We start from the raw sequence: 27593 nt of genomic DNA on the forward strand, positions 1-27593 counted from the left end.
TACATTTTAAGAGTCTGGAATTTTGGAATTGTGGACACAGGGCTGTGGACAGGTACTAGCATAGGGAGATCTGTATCCCTGTGCTAAAAGAGGTTCCCCACATTCTAGAAGGTTAGTTATCACTGATTTCACACGTTAGTTTAAGACATCTATTTTTCTTTTCCCGGTAGCTACCATTTACTATTTGCCAGCCTTTGTGCTAAGCTCTTTAAACATGGAGGTGAAACAGTTTGCTCTATTTTATGAATGAAGAAGCTAGGGTTTAGAGAGAGGGTTAATGCCTTGCCCACACAGGTAGGCAATGGCTGAGGGAGATCCACACTGAAGCTGTCTCACAATCAAAAGCCATGCTCGGGGCGCCTGGGTGGCTCAGTCGTTAAGCATCTGCCTTCAGCTCAGGTCATGATCCCAGCGTCCTGGGATCGAGCCCCGCATCAGGCTCTCTGCTCGGCGGGAAGCCTGCTTCTCCCTCTCCCACTCCCCCTGCTTGTGTTCCCTCTTTCGCTGTGTTTCTCTCTGTCAAATAAATAAAATCTTTGGAAAAAAAAAAAAAAGCGATGCTCTAGACTACCTGACCATCTTGAATTCACAAGTTCAAGATAAAAATTCTTTAGTCTTGTCAAGTTTCTTCTTAATGTTGAGCCAAAGGAAAGTCCCTATGATTCAAGTGAATGTAAAAATCCTCAGGCTACAAGTTACTCATTATAAAAAAAGGCTGGCTATAGGTAGCCAACATTTACTGATATTTGTATAGTGGAAGAATTGATTTCCTCAGCTAAACCAATGTCTTATGCATTTGCAATGAAAGATCAAGTGATTCCAGATAATTAAAAAATTATATAATTACATTAACTTGCCCTGATTTCTTTTGCAGAACCATAATCCAAGTTCTACTATTACCTGACAGAGGAGAGTAGGACTGATAGAAGGGAATAGTCAAAAAAGGCACTAATGTAGATCACATGTACATTTTTATACTTATCTTTTTCAAGAACATCTTAGTTGCTTGAATTTTTTTAAGCCAGGTGGAAGTTAATAAAATGTATTTGTGATGACCAAATTTTGAAAAATTTTTTGAATTACCAAATATAGTAATAGTATTTTGGCAATGAGTCAGTTGTATAAGAACAATAAAGCTATTTAAAAAAAATCTCTGCATAGAGTTACAGCTTCAATTGAAGACACCCTTATAGGAAAGCCTCAAATTGTGAAATGTAGGGTAGCAAAAATACAACACATTCATTTTATGGTACAAAAGCAGATAATATGGACATGAAGATTAAGAAATGAAAATAACATATACACTAAAAACATCACAACAGAAACAGGCTTTATTTCAACCAGACAAGTGAACACTTCAATTAACATCATGTTCTTCAAGACTTGAAGATATGGCAATTAAAGATGGTGCTCAGGAGGCAGAAAAGGAAAGATTCATCATGGAGGAATTGCACTGCCTTGAAAAATCCCTTTCAACAATATGCTCAATTCAAAAGATTAATCAGTTCTAAATCATTAGACCTCATGCGTTTCAATATTTGTACAAGACTCTCATTTGAAAGTTACCCATCAGTTCCAATGACATCTTTCAAAAAAGAAAAAAAATATGTATAGAGAGATCAGTATCATGATTTTTTTTTTAATATTAGAAACTGGGATTGAAATACAGTTTTCAGTTTGAAATATTTCAAATGAAAAAATGTTAATATTTAAGATGCCTTGTTACAAAGCTCCTATGTACATACGTGTACAAAACAAATAGGTATTATTACCTGACACCTCAACCCATGACTTCTCCCCCCTCTCCCAATGTGAATAGTTAATCTACTGGGAGACTTTACCTGGGAAGTTCCAAAGTCCTGCATAAGGATTTGCTGCCACTCATAGGCTGGGCATGAGTGAGGACATTTCATCAGAGAAACATTTCAATTTAATATAACCTAACAGAAAATAAATCCAACAAAACATTGCATATTCGTAAGGGTTAAGACAAAATTGAATATCATTTTCAACTTTTGCCTGACTCATAAAATTCATGAACACTTTCAGAGTTTTCTCATCAAGGGCACTTTCGAGAGCTTTCAATCTCGTGCTTAACTTCATATCGAGTTGGTCAGCACCTTGATTGATACGAACAATTAGGTTAAAGAAAGGTATTGGGGAGGAGAGGGAGTCATTTGAGGACAGAAACAGGGGGAAGGACTCTCTTTCTCCATAAGACATTCCAACAGAAAAAAAAAAAAAACCAAGACGAAAAAAGGCATATAAACAAACAAACAAAATTGTGTTCACAGTAAAACATGCCAGATTTGTAGTTTCATTTGAAACCAACAGCAAATCATGAAACGTCATGAAGAATATAAGTAAAGGTAGAATCTCCTAGAGTCATTACTAAATGAAGTTAAAATTACCACACGGATCAGTAAACCCCAGAAGAAAAATAAACAGCACTTACATTTCAGGTCCTTCCTACACATCATACAACTTTTCAAGGTTAATGCATAAAATTCGTAGGTTTGGCCTCGCTGCACAAACTTTTTTTTTTTTTAAAAATACAGTATACAGAAAAAACTCTTGTATTCCCCATTTTGAATCATCAGCTCAAAACCCAAGAGTAAAAGATCAGTTAGAAGGATTTTAAATTATTTACAAATCCAGCAGGTTCATCTGCCATAATGGCTTGGCTTCCGTCCCACAGCGGCATCTACCTCCTCCGGCGGCAACTCTCAGTTCTCTGTTCTCACAGAAGGTTCTTCCGTCCACTGGTCATCACTACTGGTCATCAGTCATCTTGAACAGTTCCAGCAGCGCCCCAACAGCCCCGAAATAACCCTACAAAAGCAATAGGAAAACTTGCGCACGATGATCTCTAAACAGCCAAATGCTTACTGTGTTTAATAATTCTAGGAATGCTGCTCCCTACTGTTGTAGGTAAAAAAACCTTAAAAGCTGAACTCTGCCATGCACTGTAGAATAATAGTCATAATATTTATTAGATATACCTGTTTTTCTATCTTAAATAAGTTAACGGCTGTAAATAAAGCGCTTAGGGAAATGCCTGGCACTTAGTGTGTACTACACGACTGTTGGGATTGGTAGAATTGCAATGATTGCATTTTAATCTGTGCCATGGCAAAATCCATACTATGAACCCCATTTCACTGATGAGAAATGGAAAGTACTAAAGTAAATTTCCCTTCCAGGGTCACACACTTGTGCCAGGGCTCAACCCCAAATCTGTCTGACTTCCAAGTTGTATCTCACAGATGAGAACTCAAAGCTTCCCTCAGCAGATCTTAGAAAGGCATCTACATCAGCCGGAGCTGCACTTTGCTCATCTGTAAAATAAAAGCCCATGTTTTTGTGAAAGTGAAAGGAACTGAAAAATAAAAATGTTTAGAGAACTTGGTTTCCAAAAGGTCTGAGACTCCATGCCTGTTCCCTGACTCAAGAGTCACCAACCCGAATGGGAGGCCGCTTGCCAGGACTGGCAGTTACGCGACAGGATCTCTGCCTCGGTGGCTGCCAGCTAACATTTCTTGAGGCCTCATTATATGCTAAAAATAGTTCTAAGCACTTCACATGAATTTATTTAATCTTCACAATAACCTTATGAGACAAATATTATTATCACCCCATGTTACAAAGGCTAAAACAAAGATGGAGAGGTAGGGTCATTGTGTAAAGACTCCTAGTCAGTCAAGAGGCTGTGTCTTTACTGCTTGGCTGATGACTTCTCAATCCTGTTAGTTGAATGAATGAGACTCCGTTGAGTGAGGACTCCTGAGGCAGGACAGGAAAACCGTCCCACCAGCTCCTCCCCAAAGTTCTCTCTCCACAGTATCCTCCAGGAAGGCCTGCCTAAGCCAGACTGAATCTAAGAACGCAGAGCCCTTTCTGAGAGATCTTTACAAGGGGCTATAAAAATGCTCCACTTTCACTGGCTACAGAGACCGAGTTATGACATGCGCATAACAAAGCCAAGCCACAGTCCACAGAGGCCTAGGATTGTACAAGTTAACGTAGGTGACTGTGTTTTTACCTACAGAAGTGAGTTTCCCCAAAATGTTGGAATCTCACTCCCTATTTTACACCAACTAACTCCCCATATGACCTCGTGGATGGCTTTTAATCCCTGATGGCTCCCAGAGTTTGTTTTCTGCCTTAGTTGAAGAGAATCTGGATTTAGGCTTGCCAGATAAAATATAGATAAATGCCAGATAAAATAACTGTGTCCTGTATTTTTAATCACTAAATATGGCAACTCTAGCTGAACTGGAACAGTGGTTTTTCTTTTTTCGTTTTAATTGCTTTTTAAAAGCTGAGGTACTTTTTCCTTTTTCAAACAAAATCTTACATGGAAACGATAAATAAGTAGGTAAAAAGGGAGGTACTCTGGTTGGGGGAGAGGGGAGGTAAAAATTCTGGGACTCCATTCCCCTCACCCCCCAAAAGTTCTATGGCTCCATGCTTTAAGCCTGCTTTAAAAAACAGGCTTTCTTTAGTATTAAGTTCTATCACTGGGCCTTAACTATTTAGTATTTAAATTCCTATTGTTTTATCTGCATCAAGAAAACAAAACACGGGCCTAGGAAACTCTAAATAACTTGTAAATACATGGGCAGCTTTTCAGATAAATAATTTGGTTTGAAGATGAGAAAAATGCCAGAGTAGTTATTCATTACAAGTTTGTGATACTAGTTCTCTCAAAGTTTTTTCTACTACAATACACACCAGGGATTAGGGACCTGCCCTGATAAACAGTTGCTCTCTACAGTACTGATTTTAAAGAAGGTGGCAGAGGAGGTAGGGAAGAGAAAGGTCCCTCACTTACTCTAGAAATTTGATTTATGGGATTGTAGAAACTTGATAGAAGGGACTCTCTCAACTAACTGATGTTCATATCCTCTGCAGACAGGCTGCTAAAGCCTAAGGACACCAGCCTCTCTGGGCCAACAGGCTCCTCTGAGCAACCCCCGCACTTCTGTTCTCACCAATGCAGTTGTCTGCTTGCCAAGAGTCAGCTGTGTTTATCCTCAGATTTGTTTCTGACAGTTTTATGTTAATGTCATAATCTAAGTTAATACCTAAACCAATAAAAAGAGTACAAAATAAATTGGTCACTTCTATGAAAATCCAGTTAAATTCTCAAAAAAGATTGAAAAAGGCAGTCACAAACCATTACTCTCTACTTGGGTGGATCCCAATACACATGAAAGGTTGAGGGAAAAATCTAGAAGGATTGTGCAACCAGAGTGTTTCATAGGTATCTTTAATCTCTTGATCCATTTTAAAGAAATAAATCAGAAATCAAAGAAGGCATATAATATTTGTGGATTATGAAAAAAAGGATAACAGCAGAACCCATGGTCAAAAACAGGCCTTGGTCCTACATCAAAGAAATTGATGAGTGAATGAACATTTATGTTTTATGTTACAATAAAATGGTTAAAGTAGAGAGGTATTTTTTAATGATTACTCATTTTAGCTGATTTTTTTCTTAAATTTAAATTTAAAATTTTTTTAAGATTTTATTTATTTATCTGACAGAGAGACAGGCAGCAAGAGCAGGAACACAAGCAGGGGGAGTGAGAGAGGGAGAATCAGGCTTCCTGCTGAGCAGGGAGCCCCATGCAGGGCCTGAACCCAGGACCCTGGGATCATGACCTGAGCCGAAGGCAGACGCTTAACGACTGAGCCACCCAGGCGCCTCTGATTTTTTTTTTTTAATTAACCAGCTACCAGTCCTTATTGCTGGAGAAGAAAGCTTCCATTTTATATATAGTTCTTCTTTATCCTTTGTATAAATGCAAAGTTTAAATGGCAACTCTTTCTACTTGACCAATTTTAAACATTTTTTTTTTTTAAATTTTGACAGAGAGAGAGAGACAGCAAGAGAGGGAACACAAGCAGGGGGAGTGGGAGAGGGAGAAGCCGGCTTCCCGAGGAGCAGGGAGCCCGATGCGGGGCTCGATCCCAGGACCCTGGGATCATAACCTGAGCCGAAGGCAGACGCTTAACGACGGAGCCACCCAGGCGCCCCTCTACTTGACCAATTTTAAAACTGAGGGACTCACTCAACAGTTAGACAAAGCCAAATACACTCCATGTAGGACAGCTAAGTCCATGCAGACTTGACCTACCTCATGTTCCAAAAACAGAGCTTTTAGCTGTCCTTTGGACCAAAAATCCATTGCATATGCTAGCAGCTTCATGGAGACCATATTGATTCTGAGAAAGTTCCCAACAAACACAACTCTGTCAATATTCTGGAAAAAAAATTAAAGAACAATTAAATAATGGTATAAAAATAGCATTTAGTAAAGATCCAATGTTCCATACTTCACTGCACTCCCAGGACTTTGCAGAATCAATTTGTTTCTTAAGTGAAATTATTTCAGCATTTCTACGATGAAGTAGAATAAACTTCACACTGCATTCCAAAGAACAAAAGGGTGAGATTCTGGCTCGGTGAGGCAGTGACTTATATTGGGCTTATTTGCAAGTGTTATGTCAGATTGACTTAGGCCTGATATGAAATTCAGCTACCAATACACATATAAAATTTTAACTGGAGTTCAAGTTCAGCTAAATTTGCCTTTGCATTCCTTTCAATTCCCCCAACTTCCAGCTATAAAATATTATAACCAACTCATAAATAAAATGGCCCTGGCATGGGTTATTCATCTAACAAGTTTGCTCAGTTTGCTCTATGCCAAACACCAGAATACAAAAAGAAACAATTCCCAGTCTCTATCCTTGGGCTATATGGTGGCCAATCCTGTTTGGTCAACATGTGGGTTGAAATATGGTAACGAAAAATACATCTATACTTTTGTTGATATGGATATGGATTTGCATTCTGCACACACACTTAACACTGAGCTCAGCCTGTCTACCACCCACTCACTCACAGAGCCAGTTGCTATGGTCACTTATGTCAAAGGAAGGGAGTCCCAGAAGCTGGCATTCTTTTCTGTTCAGTCTATCAAGAGTCATCAGGATCTAGGAATATGGCCTCTTAACTGTCTCAAGTTTTGACAATGTAAATTGATAAGCCCATTAACTACTGTGAATATTTTCTATGGGTAGAGGTGTGGGAGGTGGTTTTAATAAGTTTCCACAAATAAGAACAGTAGCTACAAACTGCCCAGACTGAGATGTGACAAGAAACACTCAGAGTAAGTAACTCAGATTAAAGAAGAATTTAATTAAATTTAGGAGTTTTGTTTTTTCCTCTAAAACAAGGGAGTCCAACGTAGGACTTCCTCAAAGCCCCAGGCCTGCATTAGTCTGGTAATGAGCCAGAAGGAATAGAATGGCAATAAAAGCTGATGGACATTCTTTATTTCAAATAAATTCCAGGTGGGTCAAAGATATGACTGTGGGGGAAGAAAGAAAGAAAGAAAGAGAGGAAGGAAGAAAGAAAGAAGGAAAAGAGAGAAGAGAAGAAAAGAAAAGAAAAAAAGAAAGAATAAAGGAAAAAAAGACTAGAAGAAACAACAGAATTCTTTTTTAAAAATAACATTGAGGTAGGGAAAATATAACACTCTCATGCATTATCATGTAAAAAAGCATGAGGCAATGTTTCCAGAAGTCCATATTGAAGTATGTAAGGTAGACTGATATAACCTCTGGGATTTGCTTTCAAATATGTTAGCAAAAGAGAGAAGAAGAGAAGGAGGAGGAGACAGGAACAGAGGGAGGAGGAAGAAGAAAACAGATAAAGCATGTGTGGCACAGTTTTGTTAACTGTTGATTAGGGTTAACGGCTATAAGGAGGTTCTTCATATTATTGTGCTCCTTTACGTATATTTACCAATTTTCATAATAAAAGGTTGACACACAACCAAAGCAAGACATAAAATAATATGTAGAGGGTAAATTGTATGAGATGTGACTATATCTCATAAAATTGTTTAAAAAGCAAGAATGTGATATAGAGTTTGCTGCCTTTGGAAGGATATGTTTCTGCTCTATTGCAGACAATACAGAATAAGACACCAAAATTGAAAATCATCGGCTACCTCGAGCAAGGCTAACATTGCAGGACAGGTGCAAACAGTTACCCACTTCCCTGTACATCCTTCTGGTGTCTTTAGAACTCTGTATTACGTGTTTGTATTTTCTACTCAAAACTGTGAATAAAAAATTCAATGCTGATGGCGAAGCATTTTACAGGATTCCAATAATCGCAGTAAAAAAAAAAAAATCTTAGAGTCAGTAAATGTGGTGTCCCTCTGTGCAACAGCTGAGCTCAAGGACTCTCCACTCAGCGAGTCCAGCGCCCTCAGCAATGACTCAAGCTTGCGTTTTGACTCTCACAGGAAAATGGCCGCCACTTCCGGGTGCGCCCACAGGGAGCCTGCGCTGGCAGGACGCCAGCCAGTGAAGCCCTTGCGGGAGGTGATCGGTGATTCCTCTCACTGGCCATATTTTCTTTTCTTTTTTTTTTTTTTTAAAGATTTTATTTTTTTGAGAGCGAGAATGAGAGACAGCATGAGAGGGAGGAGGGTCAGAGGGAGAAGCAGACTCCCTGCTGAGCAGGGAGCCCGATGCGGGACTCGATCCCGGGACTCCAGGATCATGACCTGAGCCGAAGGCAGTCGCTTAACCAACTGAGCCACCCAGGCGCCCTGGCCATATTTTCAAACTGCCATTTTTGCTATACTCCAACGATAAATGGTATTGAAATTGAAATCAAAAGTGAAAAATAAAATCCGTTGCCCTCCCCCTAAAGTGAATATGATCATTGTAAAAAGGCCCCCTGCTGGCTCACTCAAGGTCTGTGGAAAGCAGGGGAAAGGGTATCTACCACTCTGTGGGGCCGGGGACCTTGGGGCTCAGTGACCTTTGAGAGTGCACGAGGACAGCCCACAACACACACATTAGTCAGGCGTTGTTTGCCTACTTGGAAAAACTCCCTTTAAAGGTTAATGTCAAAAAATAAATCCTCTGTTAAAATGAGTCCTGTGACCGAAGTGGACTTTGAAAGGCACGTGTCTGGGATACATTCTTTCTCTGCATTTCAGCCTTGCATTTGAACTCCATCTCACACGGGGACATAAAAAGTGGTGACCCTGAGCCACAGACCAGAGACATATTCTACTCAACGTTGTAAAGGAGCGTGTTTCTCTCATAATCCCAGAGCTCCAAGGCAGGACTGGCACCGCCCACCATCAGGATCGCCTCTTGCCCTGTTTAAACGCCCACTGCTCGACCAGGATGGGACAGGAGGCGGTTTCTGCAGAACCTGTAATGTTCTATTTCTTGAGCCGAGTGATGGCTACACAGGTGTGTGTGTGAAAATCCAAGCTGGCTACACACTTCGGGTTTGACTGTCTTCTGTGTTTCTATTAAAATTATCTTTTTAAAAACTCTATTACTGAAGCGACTATGCTTCTTTAACCCTTCTATTACCCGTTGCCTGTCCCAAGCCCTTTCTTGTCTTCCTAACACAACTCAGTGAGAGCTGTTGTACTTTACATGTCTTCTGTTACAGAAAAGGGTTCTAGTTTCCCAGAGGAATTTTGCAGTGTTTCAAAACGCGTTCCCAAAGCTTTGTCACCAGCTCCACCCCTTCTTGTGCCTGGGGCTCTGGCTGGCCTCAGCTGTAGCAAGCTCTCTATGCTTTGATAGCCCTGTACAATGCTGCTTGAACTCCATGCCACAAGGCAACACTGTAAAGAAGCTGAAAGCAGAGAGAATATCGAATATTACAAGTGGAGCGTTTTACCTGCAATTATTTGCAAGGATGAGCCAGGCTTTCCCTCACACTTCGGTAGGTGGGTGGTAATAATGACGGTCAGAGAGGCTATGGCACGAGTTGTGATTTTACCCGGACTCTGTGGTTGGATGGCTTATCATTTATTATCCAGTGCCTACTTAAAATAAGATGCATATTCTTCTCCATTCCCCAAAACACACCCCTCATGTTCTACAAGATGTGACTAGGACAAAGGGCAGGTTTCCCAAGGATCTATCATTTTGTAAGGGTCAACAGTTTTGCATCACTAAAGATGATGTGTATGAATGACACAAGCCTTCCTTTGGATTAAGGCCTTACCTCATTCAATGCACACATCCGAGCAATGGAGCCAATGTTGTTGGTGATGGTGACCAGTGTGGCTCGGGCGAGGTCTTCCTTGCTGATGGAATCTCGCTTTTCCTTACTCATCATGTTGCCAAAGCTATGTTGGAAATATTAGCGAGAGTATTCAAAATCATCCTCAGGCAGGCCCCACGCTTCCACCAAAGTACTGTGGAAAGCTTTATGAATAACTCTGTTAAAATTTAAATGACCTGATTTGGCTACCATGTTTTACAAGCAGACAGGATTACAATGTGAATGGTTGGTTGCCCTTTTTTTTAATAGGGGCAAAGTAGCATGGCTATTAATGGGAAAAAAATTTTTTTTAATGTTCTCTAGATATATTGACAAGAATGGAACAGGGGAAACTGTTGCAGTATTCCAGAACCTTCTTTCAAAGCTGCCCTATTTTAAGCACAAGCATCAGGGGCTAAACATTTCAATGCTTCGTAAAGGGCGGGAGATCAAGTCTGAGCTCCAATAACCATAGATACTTGCACCAGGCTGGTGGGTTGACATTTTAAAGATAATTAAGTGAATGGCCAGGGTGGAGAGTTTGCCTTGTTCACACGCTACTGCTCCTAGCTACTTCGTCTCTACCTTGATGCTACAGCAGATCCTTGAAGGCCAAATCGTTCATAGTCTCCTCCGTAAATGTCCTTCACCAGCTTATCAACATTGGTGCTGTCGCCTTTAGCTGCCATTTCCAGAGCTTCTTCAAAGGTCTCACAACCAGTCAGCAAGCAACATAGGCCTAGGAATGTTCCACCTCCAAGACTGAAGGAACAATAAGGTTTATTTTTAAATTTTACTTTATGATATGCCCATCCAAGTCCCCAACTACATCAAGATCACTAATATGGGTTAATAAAAACAGGAGAAGAAAAACAAAGGGGCACTTGAATTAAAGTGTAGGGTGCAACACAAGTTTAGGGTAGATTGGATTCTTTTTAAAAAAGGGCAGAGGCTAAAAAGGAACATCAAGGAAAACTTGCCCTTGAATTTAAGAACAAAACCAGAGAAAGACTCTCACTGATTTCCGTTGTGAGACCTTCAGCTAGCCGCTAAACTAAGTACCTCGTTCAGTCTTCACAGCTATAAAATGGGGCCAAATTCAGGATCTCTCTTATTTGGTTGGTCTGAAAGCAGCAAATAACCAGAGAAATGACTGCTATGAAAAAAAAAAATGTAGCCGAATACAAATACTTGGAAAAAGAAACCATATGTACATGAAGTTCACAATGCAGAGCCAGACTGACCCAGGGCTGCTAGGAACAGCCAGTCCAGAGGCCGTATCTTTTACCTTGACCTCGATCCTCTAGCAGACATAATCTCATTGAAACTTCTCAGAAATTTCTAAAAGGAAACCACTGATTGCTCACACACTGGGGTTTTTTTCTGTAGACTATGGAAAAGGTTATTAATATTTTACTTACTACCCAATACTCAAATATAGTAACAAAGGTCATAAAAGGGTTTCAATGCTCAACTATGTTTTAAAAAGCTTTCAGTCGCTTTGGGGAAAATTCCCCTAAAACAGTCTTTTTAGACAGAAGTTAATTATGGTAGGTGAGAATGAATTTAGTTGCGTATGAATATCACAGTTACGTGACAGAAAGGAGACTGAGAGTAAAGCTACCACCAGTGACCTCCTGGCAGTATGGACGCGGGCATGGGCTTTACTCTATTTACCACGAGCAGATGCAGACAAGCATATGCAGAAGAGTCAATTGCTCACATCAGTTTGTTCTCAAGCTCCAAGAGCTGTGAGCCCCTGGACTTCCATTCTGAGAGAAAATCCAAGTCGAAATTGAGGTTATTTTGAATTTAAATTTGAAGAAAGAAACTTCAGGGGAAATTATATTTCATGTCAGTAACTGTTAACAAGAAGGTGCCAGATTGTAGACGGGCACAGTTCTTTAAATTACACCTAAAGTGAAACTGTATGTAATAGTTCTTAAGTAGCGATTGTCACAAAAATACATACTTGATGGAAAGGATAGCTCCTGGTGGAAAATTCGGTAGCTAGGCGCCACCGGCGGCAGCTACCCAAAGCCAAGGTGCAGCACCAGGAGGAGCTCAAGAGCTCCATGGACATGACCGCCTTGACAGCTCAGTCACGGGAGAGATGTTGAAATTCCTCTAGGAAAGCTTATCTTTATTTACATTTAACACGGCGTGTCATGCACGTTGTCAGGTTCAGTCTGCCCTACAAAGCTCGTGTATTTTAACGGGAACAATTTTGGTTTGCGTGCCCTCGGGATTTGTCTCTACATATTTTTAAGTCTTTTCTCACCCGTCTAGCTGCTTTCATCCACATTAATAAGGTCTCTTTGAACATCAGGAATTGATATTCATCCAGGCATTCAATAGCCTACTCCAAGCATAGGCAACGGGAGACACTGGCTGACTTAGAAAGAAGGCAGTTCATCAGCTGATGTGTTGGTACAAGTGAGGACGGAAGTGTTTTGTGTGACTGGAAGATGACCGGCGACTGCGGACCACGCATCGGGGCTGCATGGGGAAAGCGAGCATGCATTCACGTAGCGGGCACGCTGCAGGCAGGAGGAAAGAATGCAGTCGCAGAAGAGCACTTTATTCATATCCTCAACCTGCTAACCGGTATTTAGTCAATGTGGTGCTCTTGCTCACAACCAGACACATCGTTTGTTGCAGCAGACACAGTAAGACCCTCAGCAAATCGGAGACAAAAACATATGGCCAGAGACAGCTGTTGAATAGCATCATTATTTTTTGAAAAACCCAACAACCTTGTAGTGAGGGATTTTAGGGGAAAGTAGAAGAAACCTTCAATTACTGAGTGCTTGTGCTCTTAAAATAGATTCCAAAACAATGAGATGAGCTGTACTACTCCTTTCACCGAAGTTTCAAAATTCTTTACATTCCTCTTTTAATCATCTGCACATTGCAACAATGTCGGCTGCAAAGTCCTCTTTTTCCTTTGGCTTCTACAATAAAATTGGAGTAGCATCAATAGAAAAAAAAAATGCGTTGCTCCCTAATCTAAGATGCACTAAAATCACACATAACACGAAACAAACCATTTAAAATCATCTGTTAAAAGAGAACTGAACTGATCTACTGTAATGCTGTGGCTTCGTAAAAATAAAAATGTCTGAGAAGCTAGGGCACAGCCTGATAACAAAAACCCCGGAGTTACACCTCTCAGTTCACAATAACAGTAGCAAACTTAAAGCTGAGGCCATTTGCTTAGATCAGTGATTCCCAAAGTGTGTTCCGCACACTCATGTTCGCGGCTCACCGTCATAATTTATATCAGTGGTTTTGTAACTTAGATCAAAAGAAGCCTTTGGCAGAATAACTCTGGTTGGACCAGAAGGGCTGCAGCATGAATAGACGTTTCCTTCCCTTCCCCTGCCTGCGGCAGCCCCCAGAAGGGCTCTCCATTAACCTTCAGTGTGCTATAGCACGTTTCCAAAACTACTCGTTGAAAAGCACTCGCAGGGGAACTTGGGCATCCAGACAGGATTTGTTGAAGACTGCAAAACACTGGTCATTAATGGGCATTTACCAATAACTGGAATTTATGAGCATGATTACACATGTAACAGAAGCCAAACACCACAATGAGCTCATTAGCCGCTGTTAAAGAAGATGATCCAGATTCTTGGAACTTCCAAGTTTGAGAAAATAGAACTGTGATTGTGATTCATGAATTCGTTAAGTGTTAATCAACAAAATGATAAATATCTCTAATTGAGGACAGTGGTTAGCTTGTTGTTACCCTGGGACTCGCTCTATCAATTCAATGACTCCTGGGAGGAAGTCTGAGGTTTCTTCAAAACTGTACTTTAATGAGGCGATCGCTTTCTAAGGTAAAACCAGCTCGGTTGAAATATTCATTTGTCTTTGATGCTCCTGACAGTCCTCATAAAGCCATGGGTCAGTTGTGACTCTTCGGTGAGCAAGTCAGCTGAGTTTCTGTATGCTCAGTGAGAAAAGGTATGCCCAGGGGCAATTAACATCCTCTACTCTGAACACAGGCAGGATTCAGTGAGAATGTGTGTGTGTGCGTATGCGCGCGTGTGTGTGTGCCCCCACACGCTGGGGTTTCTCAACAGCAGTACTCTATTGACTTTTGAGGGTCAGTACTTTTGTTGTTGTTGGGGAGCTGCCCTGTGCATGGTAGGCTATTTAGCAGTACCCCCGATCTTTAGCCACTAGATGCCAGTTGTACCCCACCTCCAATTGTGACGGCCAAAAAAAAAAGTCTCCAAGACATTGCCAAAATCCCCTGGGGGGCTCAATCTTCCCTTCCCCAGTGGAGTCACGGACTGATGCAGACCCGTCACAGGTCATGGATAGACGGGAGAAAAACAGTGCTCCTCTCCTAATGGATGACAAGTGCTGCAGAATTTCAGCGCTGGAAATGCCCAAAGAACCTATCTAAGAAACAACCCCCTGCGTGGCACAAACAAGGACACTGAGGCCCAGAAAAGTTACATATCTTCATCTTTTAAAAACAATGGTTTCGATATCATGTCCAAAAGCACATGCCACATGGCACTCGTTCCTTAAATTACTCCTCCAAAAACAGGTTTTGTGGTCTCATAAGCGGGAGAAATACCTCATACCAAATCCTTCACTTGGAAGTAAGAAAAACTTTTTAAATTATGTTTACACTAGAATTTCTCAGTGATTTCTGACCCTGGATTCTCTGCTCAATGCCAAATTGCAGCCAGCAGGGAGCTGAGCACATCTGCCCTTGAGGCGCGTGTGCACTGAAGAACAAGGCACTCTGCCCAGCTGCACTTGCAGGCTGGTTTCCTGTCCGGGGCACTCCAAAATTCCTTGTGAGGTGTGCCAATTATTCCGGCGTTCAGGTGGAACATCCAATTGAGGGTAAAAAAACATTTTTTGGTAAACTCAGTTTGGTTTACTGGTTGGAATGACGGATTATGTCAAGCAATTCATCCTGTGCTAGGCACCAAGGAAATTCCAAAAGAAGGTTTCTTCTGAAGCCCTCTCTGACCATCCCAAGCATCCTTACTTCTGGATTCTATTTTCTTCCTGTCCCCGCAATTCATTTGGCACTTACCACGTACTGCCTTTTGCTGTGGTGTGTGCGATCCTTCTTCCCTCAACCTGACCAGTTTCCAGCAGGCTAAGGACTAGGTTTTATGACCCTTTACATAAATTACCCTCTTACTATTTTAACATATCATGCAATAAATCTTTTTTGGTTGGCTGAGAAGGGTAAGATCTTTCTTTGAAAAATGTGTTCGATACATATAACCTTTGTATAAACTGGTCTTCAAGGAAGAGGCCTGGGTTTAGGTACAGAAAGGTTCTCCTAGTAGAAACTGTGTTTACCTGGTCCCTGTAACTCTTTTATAGTTGTCCTTGGAGTACACTGCTAGAATGCTGACCCCTGAGCCCATGTTCACCAGCAACATAGGGTATGGGTTATCAAGGCAGTACGGCTTTTTTTGACACAATTCAGGATTTGTGGGATTTTCAAAATAGTAACATTCCGGCTTGCCGTTGAAGCCAACGGAGTCAACGTAAAGCAGGCCCTGAATCAGACAGTCCAGTTCATCCAGTTTATGGAGCTGCAGGTCAGCAATCTGAAAGAGAACAAAACCTTGTGAGAGAAGCTATGATCACCTCAGGGGAAGCCCCAGGGGCTTTTAGCTGGACTGAACATGTGTCATTAACTGTAAAAGCATGAAAACATCTTTAAAACTCCAAGTTGTGAAACCCTGTGGATCATTAGTGGCTCTGACAGAAAAGCAGCCTTTGTCAGACCTCATGTCTACCCACAGTGGGAACTGAAGGCCAGGAAGTTGCCTGGTCGCTGGAAAAGCATCCAGGAGCATGTGTAATGGGTTGAATTGGTAGCCCCGGAGAGGTATGACCAGGTCCTAATTTTTAGGACCTGTGAATGTTACCTGATTTTGAATAGGGTTTTTGCAAGATGTGATTAAGTTAAGGATCCTGAGATGAAGAGAACATCCTGGGTTATCTGCGTGGACCCTAAATTCACTGACAAGCTTCCTTATGAGACACACGGGAAAGATCTGATGGGCAGAGAAGGCTGTGAAGACGAAGGCAGAGACTGGAGTACTCCATCCACCACAGGCTAAGGTGTGCCCACAGCCCCCAGAAGCTGGAAGAGGCAAATGGAATCTGCCCGAGAGCCTCAGAAGGAGGTGTGGTCCTGCCAACAGCTTGATTTTGGTCACCTCTAGAACTATGACTGAATACATTTCTGTTGTTCTAAGTCACTGCGTTTGTGGCCATTGGTTACCACATTGTGGCCACAGGAAACCAATACGGCGTATCACTAAGACCAGGGCTGCCCCGCAGGGGGAGGAGAGTGAGAACGTTCTGAAAGCAGGAAGAACCCCACACTTGCCCACACACACGGTCCTGAGTGAGGCATGGTGAGCCTGGGATCTGGGGGCAATCACCTTTGAGCCCACAAAACCCAACTCTCCTCTTCCCAGGCCTGGGCTTTGCAGTTAGATAGACCTGGCTTTGAATTCTAGCTCTAGCACTTAACTGAGGGATGTGGGGCAAGTTATTTCACTTGAGAAGTCTCAATTGCCTCTCTGTAAAATGGGGATATTATCCACTGCACAGTGTTGTTGTAGAGATTTCGTGATAATAATATATGTACAAAGGGCTCAAAAAATGTTGGCTCTTTGATGAATAGCAGGGATGGTCCCAAAGTGTCTTTTCATGCTCCTATGAGACAAAAACTCCCATTCTCCCAGGTATAGGGGGAAAAAAGTAAATGGGGATGAGTTGGCTGTGGGGCAGCCTTAGGGGAGAGTGGCCACTTTGCATCCTTAAAAGTTTAATTCATGGTCCCCGAGAGGAGAATTATTGCTGATCCAGATGTCTGGGTTGATGATCATTTCCCATGAACAACAACAACAAAATAATAATAATAAATCGAATAATCACCAACACGACACAAAGCCAACGAAGGAAGATAATTTGTAAGATCTAACTTAAACTTTTAAAGAAATATCTTTAAGAAAATAATAGCTAGTATTTGTTATTCATTACACACCCAGAACTTGTAGTAGATCATTTAATTCTCACAAAATCCTCTAAGTAGATGTTTTATCCGCGCTTTATGGGTAGGGCTTGCAGAGCCTAAATAACTTTCCCTAAGTGATACAACTAGCAAAAAGCTCCCAGGGACTCGCTGTTCTTCTCTTGTTTTCATAATGCATATTGCTTCCGGGATCTGGAAACAACCTATACAAGTACTATACTTAGATATTTTGCCAAAAATACACACATATTTGCAACAAAAGTTAAGAGCTGGAAGAATACTCTTGACTTCATATCACTCATCTGAATTTCCCATTCAACGAACTCCACTAAATCTATACTTAGAGAGCAGAATTAGTTTGAATAGGTTACCAGCAAGGTGGTACAAGTTTTCTTGATACAAAGAAACAATCATTCTGGGTTTTTTGTTTTTTTTTTTTAATTTAAAGATCTAATTGGCTCTATTCAGTGAGTCATGAATCAGACAGCATACCATCTAGCAAGTAGAAAGGAGGTCCCCAGAAACCATCATCCTAAATGACGCTAGCTGATAAAGTAAATCTACCTCATAAATGATTCCAAACATTTCCTTTTTTACCGAGTGAAAAGTTTGAGTGAGAAGCAAGTAATTACACGTTTTAAGCGGGTAATACTTTAGGTATAGAACTACCTGGAGACCTGGAAGATGGCAGTGAGACACAGCCATGTAAATGCTGTTTTTGTCCTCTCCATTCCTCAGCCCTATTAACCTCTTCCACTTATAGCACTAATCACATTCTGGTTCATTTTCTGGTTCATCAGGTGCCCCTGAGCACCATGCTCCAAGGCCTGGCCCATAATAGTTGCTTAATAAACATCTGTTAAGTGGGACAGGGAAAGTTACCACTTCTTGGATCAAACCAAACTGAAAAGTAGAAATTTCATCAGCCAGTCGTGGGACCATAGGTTAACCTGCTTAAAAATTAATCAGGGGTCCATCAACAATATCAACAGCTCATGCCCAGGGCCAACATCACAAACACAGACAGAGACACACTGTGTCCAGCAGGACATCCTGAACCTATGCTGTGGAAAAAGAAAAACCTATCAAGGCAAATAAACTAAGCACACACAACTTTGATCTGAAAGGAAACACTGTTATCTCAAATTCAGTCTCAAATAAAGTGCCAGCAGCAACCAAACATCTCTGCTATCCGCTTTACTGAAGGATAGATATTTCTGAAGCCTGGGTCATGCATTCCCAAACAGGGAAACAGAAACATTCGTCACTTTCACGGAGACCTATAGAGACCTCCCTTAAAAGTCTTCACCATCCAGAGAAAAGTCCAGGCTCCCAAATGTAAGCAGTGAGTCAAATCATAACTTGGAGAGTCACAGGGGCCATCTGAAATTCAGAACAAGATGGGAATTACTTCTCACACTCTGTAGTTTGTAAATACAACTGAATAGACTCAGTGGAACATTCAGCACGCTCAGATCCTAGCTGTGGAAAAACACTCTTTCTCTGGGCTTAGCTTTCTTTCTATCAGGGGTAGCAAATGCAAACGCCTACAGGAGACAGTAAGAAAACATAAAAGAGCAAAGCCCTGGGCTAGATGTAATGTAACAGAACACACACAGAGGACAATACATACATATTTGCAATTCACCTGCAGCCCATTGTTGCCATGTCATAATGAGGACTCAATGTAATTAATTAGCTGACAGCTATTTAATTTTTTTTTGTAAATATTGCAGGCCAACCAAACATATCTGTAGGCTGATGCTGACTTCCATCCTATTAATTTTATATATATTCTAATGCTGATCTCTATGATGGGTCCTAAATGATGACAGATCTGAAATATCAGATTCAGCATGCAGATGAAGTTATAGCTCATGTGAACATAACCTTGTAACCAAGGTGTGCTGGTAAATGTTTAGCAACCAGCTCTCTGGGAGCAAAAGCCTAGTTTATAGCATTTACAATTTCTGTGGTATAATTGCCCCCATGATGGCTAATTTCAAGCTACCAACATGATGTCACTAAACACAGAGTTGGGAAGACATGCACACAATGGGCTCTCTTAAGCCAGTAGGAACTGGCCTCAGCATCCCACTGCTTGTAAGTCTCCTTAGCACTTTTAGAAAATATGGGTTCTGCCAATTCCTAAATCATTAAGCTTTAAATCACTCCCCAAATATAAAACCAACAAACCTCAGCTTGTCCTAAGACTCAAACAAACTCTGTGTAAATAATGGAAGCTAATAAAAAACTATATGGATCTCATCTGTAGGACTTCAGGCAAGGAAGCTATTATTATTATTACGACCCATTTTGCAGATGAAATATATCACCAGGGGTCAGTGGGTTAAGTGACCTATTCCGGATCCCAAGGCTAGCAAGTAGGGGAAGAAGCAGAGTAGAAAAAACTTTCAAACTACAACTGTGATGAACTCACATGGTTGTGCCTAGTACTAAAGTCACTCAAGCAAGTGTGTGGGTGCAGTGGGGTTCTCCAATTATAGGAGCCATCAGAATCACTCAGAGGGTTTGTTCAAACACAGATGGCTGGGCTCCACTCCCAGAGGTTCTGACTGTATTTCTAACAGTATCCCAGGTGATGCTGATGCTGCTGGTCCTCGGACCACACAGTAGTAGGCGTTGAAGAACTGGGATGAGTCTATGACCCCAGTGAGAACAAACACTGGATAAGGTCACAGAGCACCTGCCCTAGCTAACTCACAGGGCTACCTTCAAGAATCAAATGAGACGCCTGTGTGAAAATGTTTTGGATACTGTAAAGAACTATACACATGGGTTCTAATTATGTGAGAAGTAAAATAATTTGGGTCTTCTTATCTCAAGTTGAAATGCGCTAGTCCACTAGTCAAAACACTATTTCCACACTGAAGACTAATTTGTAGAGGGAATTCAGTGATTCTGGTATGCTAATATTAGAAAAAAAGATGGATCCTAAACACAAGGCATGTTCAGGATACAACTGTAAAAGGTTGTCCGTATGTGCTTCAGCTCAGTCTGTCAAAAATACTAATTAAAGAGTTAAACAGATAAATCTGGTAAAAAGCTATCCCAAGAGATTCCATAACTACTCCTATGAGGGCATTCTATGGACCTGCCCCAAACCAGTTATAATAACCCCCCTGTAATTGAGAAATAAGTCACCAAATTGTATTTCAGAAATGAATAAAATACATATCTGTATGATACCTTACACTTTCCAAGGTGCTTTTGAGGACACTGGCTCCGTAAATCATATTGGAAGTGGCAGAAAAAGTTATCTTACTAAACAGAGAATAATTTGCCTATAAAATAGTTGATTCTGAATTACAAATTTCACTCAGGGCTCTTTTCTCTTCCCAAAGGAGACCTAGAAGACCTGAGAGAGATGAATTTCAAACATATTCTGTGAGTGAGAAATATGACAAAACCTCAAAGACGGCTTCTTCCTCCCTGCACCCAATGATAAAGAGGCCACAGACCAGCGGTCAAGAGTCAAGCCAGACCCAAGTGGAGAATGACATTGTCTACCAAACCTCATGCTGCCGCCATACTACGAATCAGTCCCTGGATTCATAATAGGAACCAAGCTAATAAATGTTCTTGAATGGTCCATTTAGATGTAGAATTTCACATATCCACAACTGTCCTCCTTCCTCCTGATAATTTCCCCACTATTCTTAACTTTTTTAGATTGTTTCCTTAGAGATTTCTGGCTTAAGAAAGGCCAATTCTTAAGTTCTCACACCTTGAGAAAAACATAATAAAGCCACCAGAAGATCCTTTTCTGTTCCCTAAATCTCATGTCAACCAAATAAGATTATTGTTACATCCCGTTTGTTATAGCATAGGTCTTTTTTGAAAAGTAACTGAAAGAGTCACTGAACAAAACTCACAAGGAAAAGTATCTATTATAATGAAGAGCTAGATGGACAAAAAGGATGATTTTTTTCCCTATGCATTCTCTATTAGAATACTTTGCATTTTAAAGAATACTCCTGTTGGGCGCCTGGGTGGCTCAGTTGGTTGGGCGACTGCCTTCGGCTCAGGTCATGATCCTGGAGTCCCTGGATCGAGTCCCACATCGGGCTCCCTGCTCGGCAGGGAGTCTGCTTCTCCCTCTGACCCTCCCCCCCTCTCATGTGCTCTCTCTCATTCTCTCTCTCAAATAAATAAATAAAATCTTAAAAAAAAAAAAAAAGAATGTTAAAAAAATAAAATAAAATAAAGAATACTCCTGTTGAAGTTAGGAAGTGTAGCTGTGGATGAAAATATTAGATTTAGTACATAAAATATTCTGGTCGGTTCTTCAAAAACAAAACTCACAGAATAGAGACAGGGGATAGACAAGTCTTCCCCTTGAGGATCACTTTCTTCAATGGTGGGATTCCTCATTGGCTTATCACTTTCTTAGGCCATTTGTAGTTAGATTAGGTTTTTCTTTTGTGTCCATTTTGGTGTATCATTAATTCAGAAGGCTAATTTTTGCCAGTCAGAAGTTTAAGTGATCCTAAATGTTAAAAGAAGCAAAGAGGAAACAAGGAAGGAAGAGAGGAAAAGAAGAAAGAAAGAAAAGAAAGAAAGAAAGAAAGAAAGAAAGAAAGAAAGAAAGAAAGAAAGAAAGAAAGAAAGAAAGAAAGAAAAGGAAAGGAAAGGAAAGGAAAGGAAAGGAAAGGAAAGGAAACGAAAGGAAAGGAAAAGAGAGGGAAAGAGAGGGAAAGAAAAAGGAAACAAGAAACGTAGCTTTGTTCAGTTGAAAGTCTTCCACACAGGAGTCTAACTTAATGCTTGTCTCATGGTTTATAGCTCTTGTATATTCAAAATTGGATGAAGACTAGTTGACATTATCTGAGAATTAAATATATTCACTATAAGTGAAAAGGATATAGTCATTAGATATAGCAATTACAAACTATTCAGGGTCTGCTAAATGTCTTTTAGTTAGCTCTAATTACTTAGGTTTTTAAAATACACTTCTGCAAAGCTGTATTATACCAAAAACAGTGATTTTATACAATAACAATGGCAGGACTTTAAAATATATATATTAGTATATATATATTTATATACGTAAATATATATAGAATATGCACTGCTTTATTTTGTCAGATTGCTTAATATATACAGTAGTAAATATTGATCATTTATAACCAGGTTTCAATTTTCTATTCTGGAAAGGGGAAGAGGGAAGGGCTTGGATTCAGCACACCTAAGGGTTTTAGCACTTACTGTTCCCTCTGCCTAAAATACCCTTCCTGGGATACTGGCCTGTTTTACTTCATTACTTCTGGTTCCTGCTCCAATGTTACCTCATCGCACTAAAACTCTGCCAACCCTTACTATCCCCTTTGCCTTGCTTTTTCCCCCCCCTTCCATAACATATATCATATATACATACACACACATAGGATATAGTGGTATATTCTGTATTTCTATATTCGTTTGCTTATTTAATTACTGACCGTCTCCCCACACTAGAATATACGCTCCTGGAGGGCAGGGGCTTTGTTTTGTTCGTAACAGTACTTGGCGCACAGAAGGAGCGCAATAAATCCTTGTTGGGTGAGTGAATGAAGGCCTAGAAAAGAGGATGAGAAGACCTATCCATCGTTGCACACTTTGGCATTTAGCATACTGACAGACAGGCTATGGGAAGAGATCAATTCTGTCTGCATTTTGCCTGAGACTGAGCGTGGAAACAGAAGGCAGCCCTTTTCCTTTCTTTTATGGATATATGCCCCTAGCTAGCCAGGCTGTTTGGCAAATACTCCGGACTTACTCCCTGCTCCGATCTATTCATTAGCCTCCAGCAGCCTGCCTGAAGAAGTAGAGGCTTCTTTATCTTGGTTATTTTAAAATACGACCTTTCTCAGTTCAGAACCTTGAGAAACACACTTGCTCACAGCCAACATATATTGAGTAACTTTTCCCCAGAACGTACATTACCCCGAGGAGGAACGGAGGCATTGAGGGATGTTGCAAAATGTCCCAGGTCACCTGGGTTCTTGAGGCTCCCTAGTGGAGATGCCCAGATAAGGTGACCTGGGGAGTTCTCAGCACTAGGGCTGGGTCAGCATATTCTTCTGAGTCAGAACTGAGCTGAGACCCGCTCTTACTAGGAGGCACTGCTAGAGCCCCTTAATCCCTCCTTAGCTTTAGTTTCTTAATCCATGTCGCACAAGAATGCTGTACTTCCTGGTCTCCAAAGGTGACTTCAGGTTCTGATGTTCTAGAACTCCTCCCTTCTCTCTGCACTTTACTGCCACCTTTTTGCCGATGATAATACTGAGGGCTCCAGGGGGGAATGTCTCACCCAAAGTCACCCAGCTAGTTCAATGCTAGAATTCAGGTTCAATGCTTTTCCAACCATGAGCTCAAATTTAATTTTCATGCCCCTGGATCTCAGCCTTTTCAGTTTCAAAACTCTGATCATTGGGCCCCTTTGGTGGGAAAAAGATGCCATGGATCACTCAGGTGAGAGGCAGCATCAAATTCCACGGATATGTCGGGAAAGGGGACTGAGAAGAAAAACCAAAACCTGCTATCATCAGTCTCACTCAGGGCACTGTGCCAGGACTCCGTTGCCGGCTCTCCTGGAAACTACTTAGTACACTCCGTGGGATAAATGATGTTACTTTTGATGATACAAATAAAATTTGTATTTATAGCTTCATTAAATACCACGAATAATGTATTGATTCATTAATTTATTCATTAATGCTAGACTTTAGGGCAAGACTGAATACACTGGTTCTATGACAGAATGCAGTAATTTGCACTCCAGGCTTTGAAAAAGTGTACTTTACAATTTACCTTACTATATTTTCAACTTTCTGGCAAGACTAACCCCCAAATCTTCCAACCCTTTCTTCTCTAATACCCAGACACTTCAGTTGAACCTAGCTAACCTTCTTTTCTCTTTATTTTCTACATCTTTTATTGCACTTTATTCTCATTTTATTCCCTGTGTGTTGAGGCTGGCCAGTAGAGAGATTATCTTGATTGCAGAGATGGGGAAATTGGAACACACAGCTGTTAAAAGAATGATGACGATAGCTAATACTTATGAGCATTTACTAAGCGCCAGGTACATATTTTCTCACTTAATCCTGCATGGAACAACACTATGAGGTATGAACTATCCAGACACGGGAGGGAACTGAGGCACAGAGAGGTGAAGTGAACCTGTCCAGAGTCCCAAGGCTAGCAGTCTAGCTCTTCCACACGAGAAGCCATGATTATGGACACGGGAGAGGCTTTCTTTCCTTCTCTGAGAGGCGGTTTTGTTGTTTTGTACCAAGCACAAAGCTGACATACCATTCTGAAGTCCTTTTCGAACTTGAAAGCCCCGCCTCCCGTGGCGCAGAGAGTGGTGTGAAGGCTGGAGAAGTTCTTCTCGCTGCCCATCTGGATGAACCTGTGCATCGCACAGCTGGGGAAGCGGATGAAGTGCAGGTTCCCTTTGCGCCCACACACGGTCAAATTTTTCAGTTCTAGGTGGACATCTCGGATCCCGGTTTTCCCGTAAGCCGTGTTAGAAGTCAAATACTTCCTGATGCTCTTCAGGTTCTCCACCTCCTCTTGTTCCTCTTCGGCTGTAATATCCTTTGGTTCAAAGTAGACCAGTTTAACCAGTGTTCCACCGATATCCATGCCGAACCAGGGGAATGCTAGAGGGCAGAAAGATAGTACTGTTGAATTCTCTGCATTTAAAGAGATGCTCAATTTCTGGATATCTGATAATGAAATGCAGTGGTGTCACATCTGTATGTGCATTTAACATCCAATGCCCCTACCTTCAACTCTATGTGCCTAAAAGAAGACACAGGCAAGGAGAAATTCACCATTTAAATGGTGCCCATGATTCTGCCCATACTCTACTCAGGGTCTGCCTCAGACTGAGCCTGAGAAGAGAAACAGGACTTTGCAGTCCCCTAGGCCTGTCCCAATTCCCAGGGCTTCTTAGGGCTCGAGTATCTTCCCAAGCTGGGTACAATTCCAATTCTTAAAGATCTATTTCTGCATACACCATGCTCCCAAATGCTAACGATTTTATCAGAATCTTGGCCAAAGAACAACCATCTATTTCAACACCAGGGGAAACACTGGCTATGTTAGGTGGACCACGAGGCGTATTGGTCTCTAACCCACATGGACACTCCTAGGGCACTTTTCAATGACAACTGTTACAGCATTCAATTTTTGCCTCCACAAGCTGACTCTACAAGACATGAGTCTGCTGCTTTAATCTACAGAATAAGCAGGAAGGAGGAAGTGAGTGGGTTATGAGAGACGATGACCCTACGGTAGCATAACTCTAAAGAGAACAGCTCCTGTCATAGCTCATTTCTTTCTTCATGAAGCAGAGACCTCTCTTTGCCTCAGAATGGCCTGTTAAGGAGTCCTCAACCCAGCTGTGGGCTAGAATCGCCTTCAGCATCCCGATTCTCCTCTCCTCTCCCACAGGTTCTGATTTAATTCAGGGCTGCAACCTGGGCATGACTATTTTCTGAAAGTTCCCTAGTGGTTCCAATCTGCAGCCTTGGGAACTGCTAAACCAGAAGAACCATGGCCTCTGACAGGCAAGCCCACCAATAGGCACAGCTCCTGACCAGGTCTGCAACACGAAGGCATGCCTTTAGGGGACGACATGTTGCATGCGTGTGCGTGTACATTATATATATATATGAAATATATATGAAATCTGCTCGAGATGTTTATCTATAACAAAATAAATCTCCATCATCATAATTTTTCTTATTATTAAAAGAACAGGGTGAGCTCCCTAAACAGGCCGATTTCATTTAGAGGCGACCTGGAAAGTTAATGTTGTGCTGTCAGATGCTCTGCAGTGAACATTGAGCAGACCCAAATGAGACTGCAAAATCTGGGGGCTCCCTTTTCATTTCCCTCGGCAGACTCCACGGGCTAAATCTGAAACTGTAATATTAAAGCTGAGTTTAAAGATACAGGGAGCTCAAATGACTTCTTTCAAGAAGTTTATTTTATTCAGCCCTGGAGAATATCCATATGAGCCCTAGTCAAGTTGTGCATTGTCCCACCCCGAGATTACATGGCCAGGAACACGAGGGAGACCTCCAGACCTCCAGTTTTTTTTCTGGGCTGCCCTCCTGTTCAGCCCTCTCCATCGGGAAGTTGGGGAGGGTGGGGGGAGAGGTACGGACCGGGAAGCCATCCCTGTGTGTGCAATGTTTCCTCCAGCGCTTCACTGCTGTCCTTTGAGCTGTAATCCAAGCCAGCAGCTCCACCCTTGGAAGCACTAACTCTGAACAAATACAGAAAAATAAAGCGCCAAACCCGCAAAAGATTAAGAGCAGCAGATTCCACTAACAAGACCAAGGTCACAAATGTCCTATTATAATTGTGGAGGATGGCAAAGCAAATCCCACACAGCCCAGGGCAGGTTGGGAAGCTTGCTTGTCCTAGCAGGAGATAATAGAAAACTGGAAATAGTTCACCCCTACCAGTCAGTTCAACTCACAGATGACATTTCTTAGTCCCTTCTCTAAAACTCACAGTCAGCATGGCCCATGGTGTAGCTAATAGGTCAAACCTCAAATCAGGATTCACAGCTGCTTTCCATAAACAGCAGTCGGTAACCAGCTCACGGTCACTCCCTCCACCTCTCTGGATCGCAATTCCCTTATCTGTGAAAGTAATGGATTGCAGTAGCATGGACTCCACTTCTCTCCCTACTATAAACTTCTACGGATTCTTTCAGAAGTAGAAAAAAAATCACAACCACCCCCAATCATGTAGGCTGACCAGAGCCCTAGTTTTAATCTCCACTGAAATACTTTATGGCATGTCAACAGGTGCCTGGGCTATGCAATCAGTGTTGCAGGTATAATCCATTCTTATCATTGTAGGAAAGATACCTACTACTGGACAGGATGGGGGAAGGGTATTCTGGAACATTGCTAGGCTAATCATTTGGAAGAACTCTAGCAACACCTCTTAAAATGAAAAGTACACATACATTTTTAACTCAGCTAATCCCTCTCCTGGACCATATTTAAAAAACACCAGTATTTGAGGATAGGTATAAGAATGTTCATTGCATATGACCCAGCAATTGCACTACTAGGTATTTATCCAAAGGATAAAAACACAGTGATTCGAATGAGCACATGCACCCCAATGTTTATAGCAGCAATTTCATAACCACCAAAATATGGAAAGAGCCCAGATGTCCATCGACAGATGAATGGATAAAGAAGATGTGGTGTGTATATATATATAGATGTGTGTATATATATGTGTGTGTATATATTTATACACACACACACACACAGGAATATTACTCAGCCATCAGAAAGAATGAAATCTTGCCATTTGCAACAGCATGAATGGAACTAGAGGGTATTATGCTAAGCGAAATAAGTCAGTCAGAGAAAGACAAATACCATGATTTCACTCATATGTGGAATT

General features: G+C 41.4%; 1 protein-coding gene across 1 annotated transcript in view; it reads right to left on the reverse strand.

Moving 5' to 3' along the window:
• Positions 1-1313: 1313 nt before the first annotated feature.
• Positions 1314-27593, reverse strand: part of PANK1 (pantothenate kinase 1) — a 54364-nt gene continuing 28084 nt past the window's right edge. The window contains 6 exon segments of the mRNA XM_021699586.2: positions 1314-2832; positions 6144-6269; positions 10067-10190; positions 10691-10867; positions 15446-15699; positions 24459-24811. Of these exon segments, the coding sequence (XP_021555261.1) occupies positions 2773-2832; positions 6144-6269; positions 10067-10190; positions 10691-10867; positions 15446-15699; positions 24459-24811 (1094 nt within the window). The 3' untranslated portion in view covers positions 1314-2772.

The sequence above is a fragment of the Neomonachus schauinslandi genome, chromosome 6, assembly GCF_002201575.2.
Source record: "Neomonachus schauinslandi chromosome 6, ASM220157v2, whole genome shotgun sequence".
Lineage (NCBI taxonomy): Eukaryota > Metazoa > Chordata > Mammalia > Carnivora > Phocidae > Neomonachus > Neomonachus schauinslandi.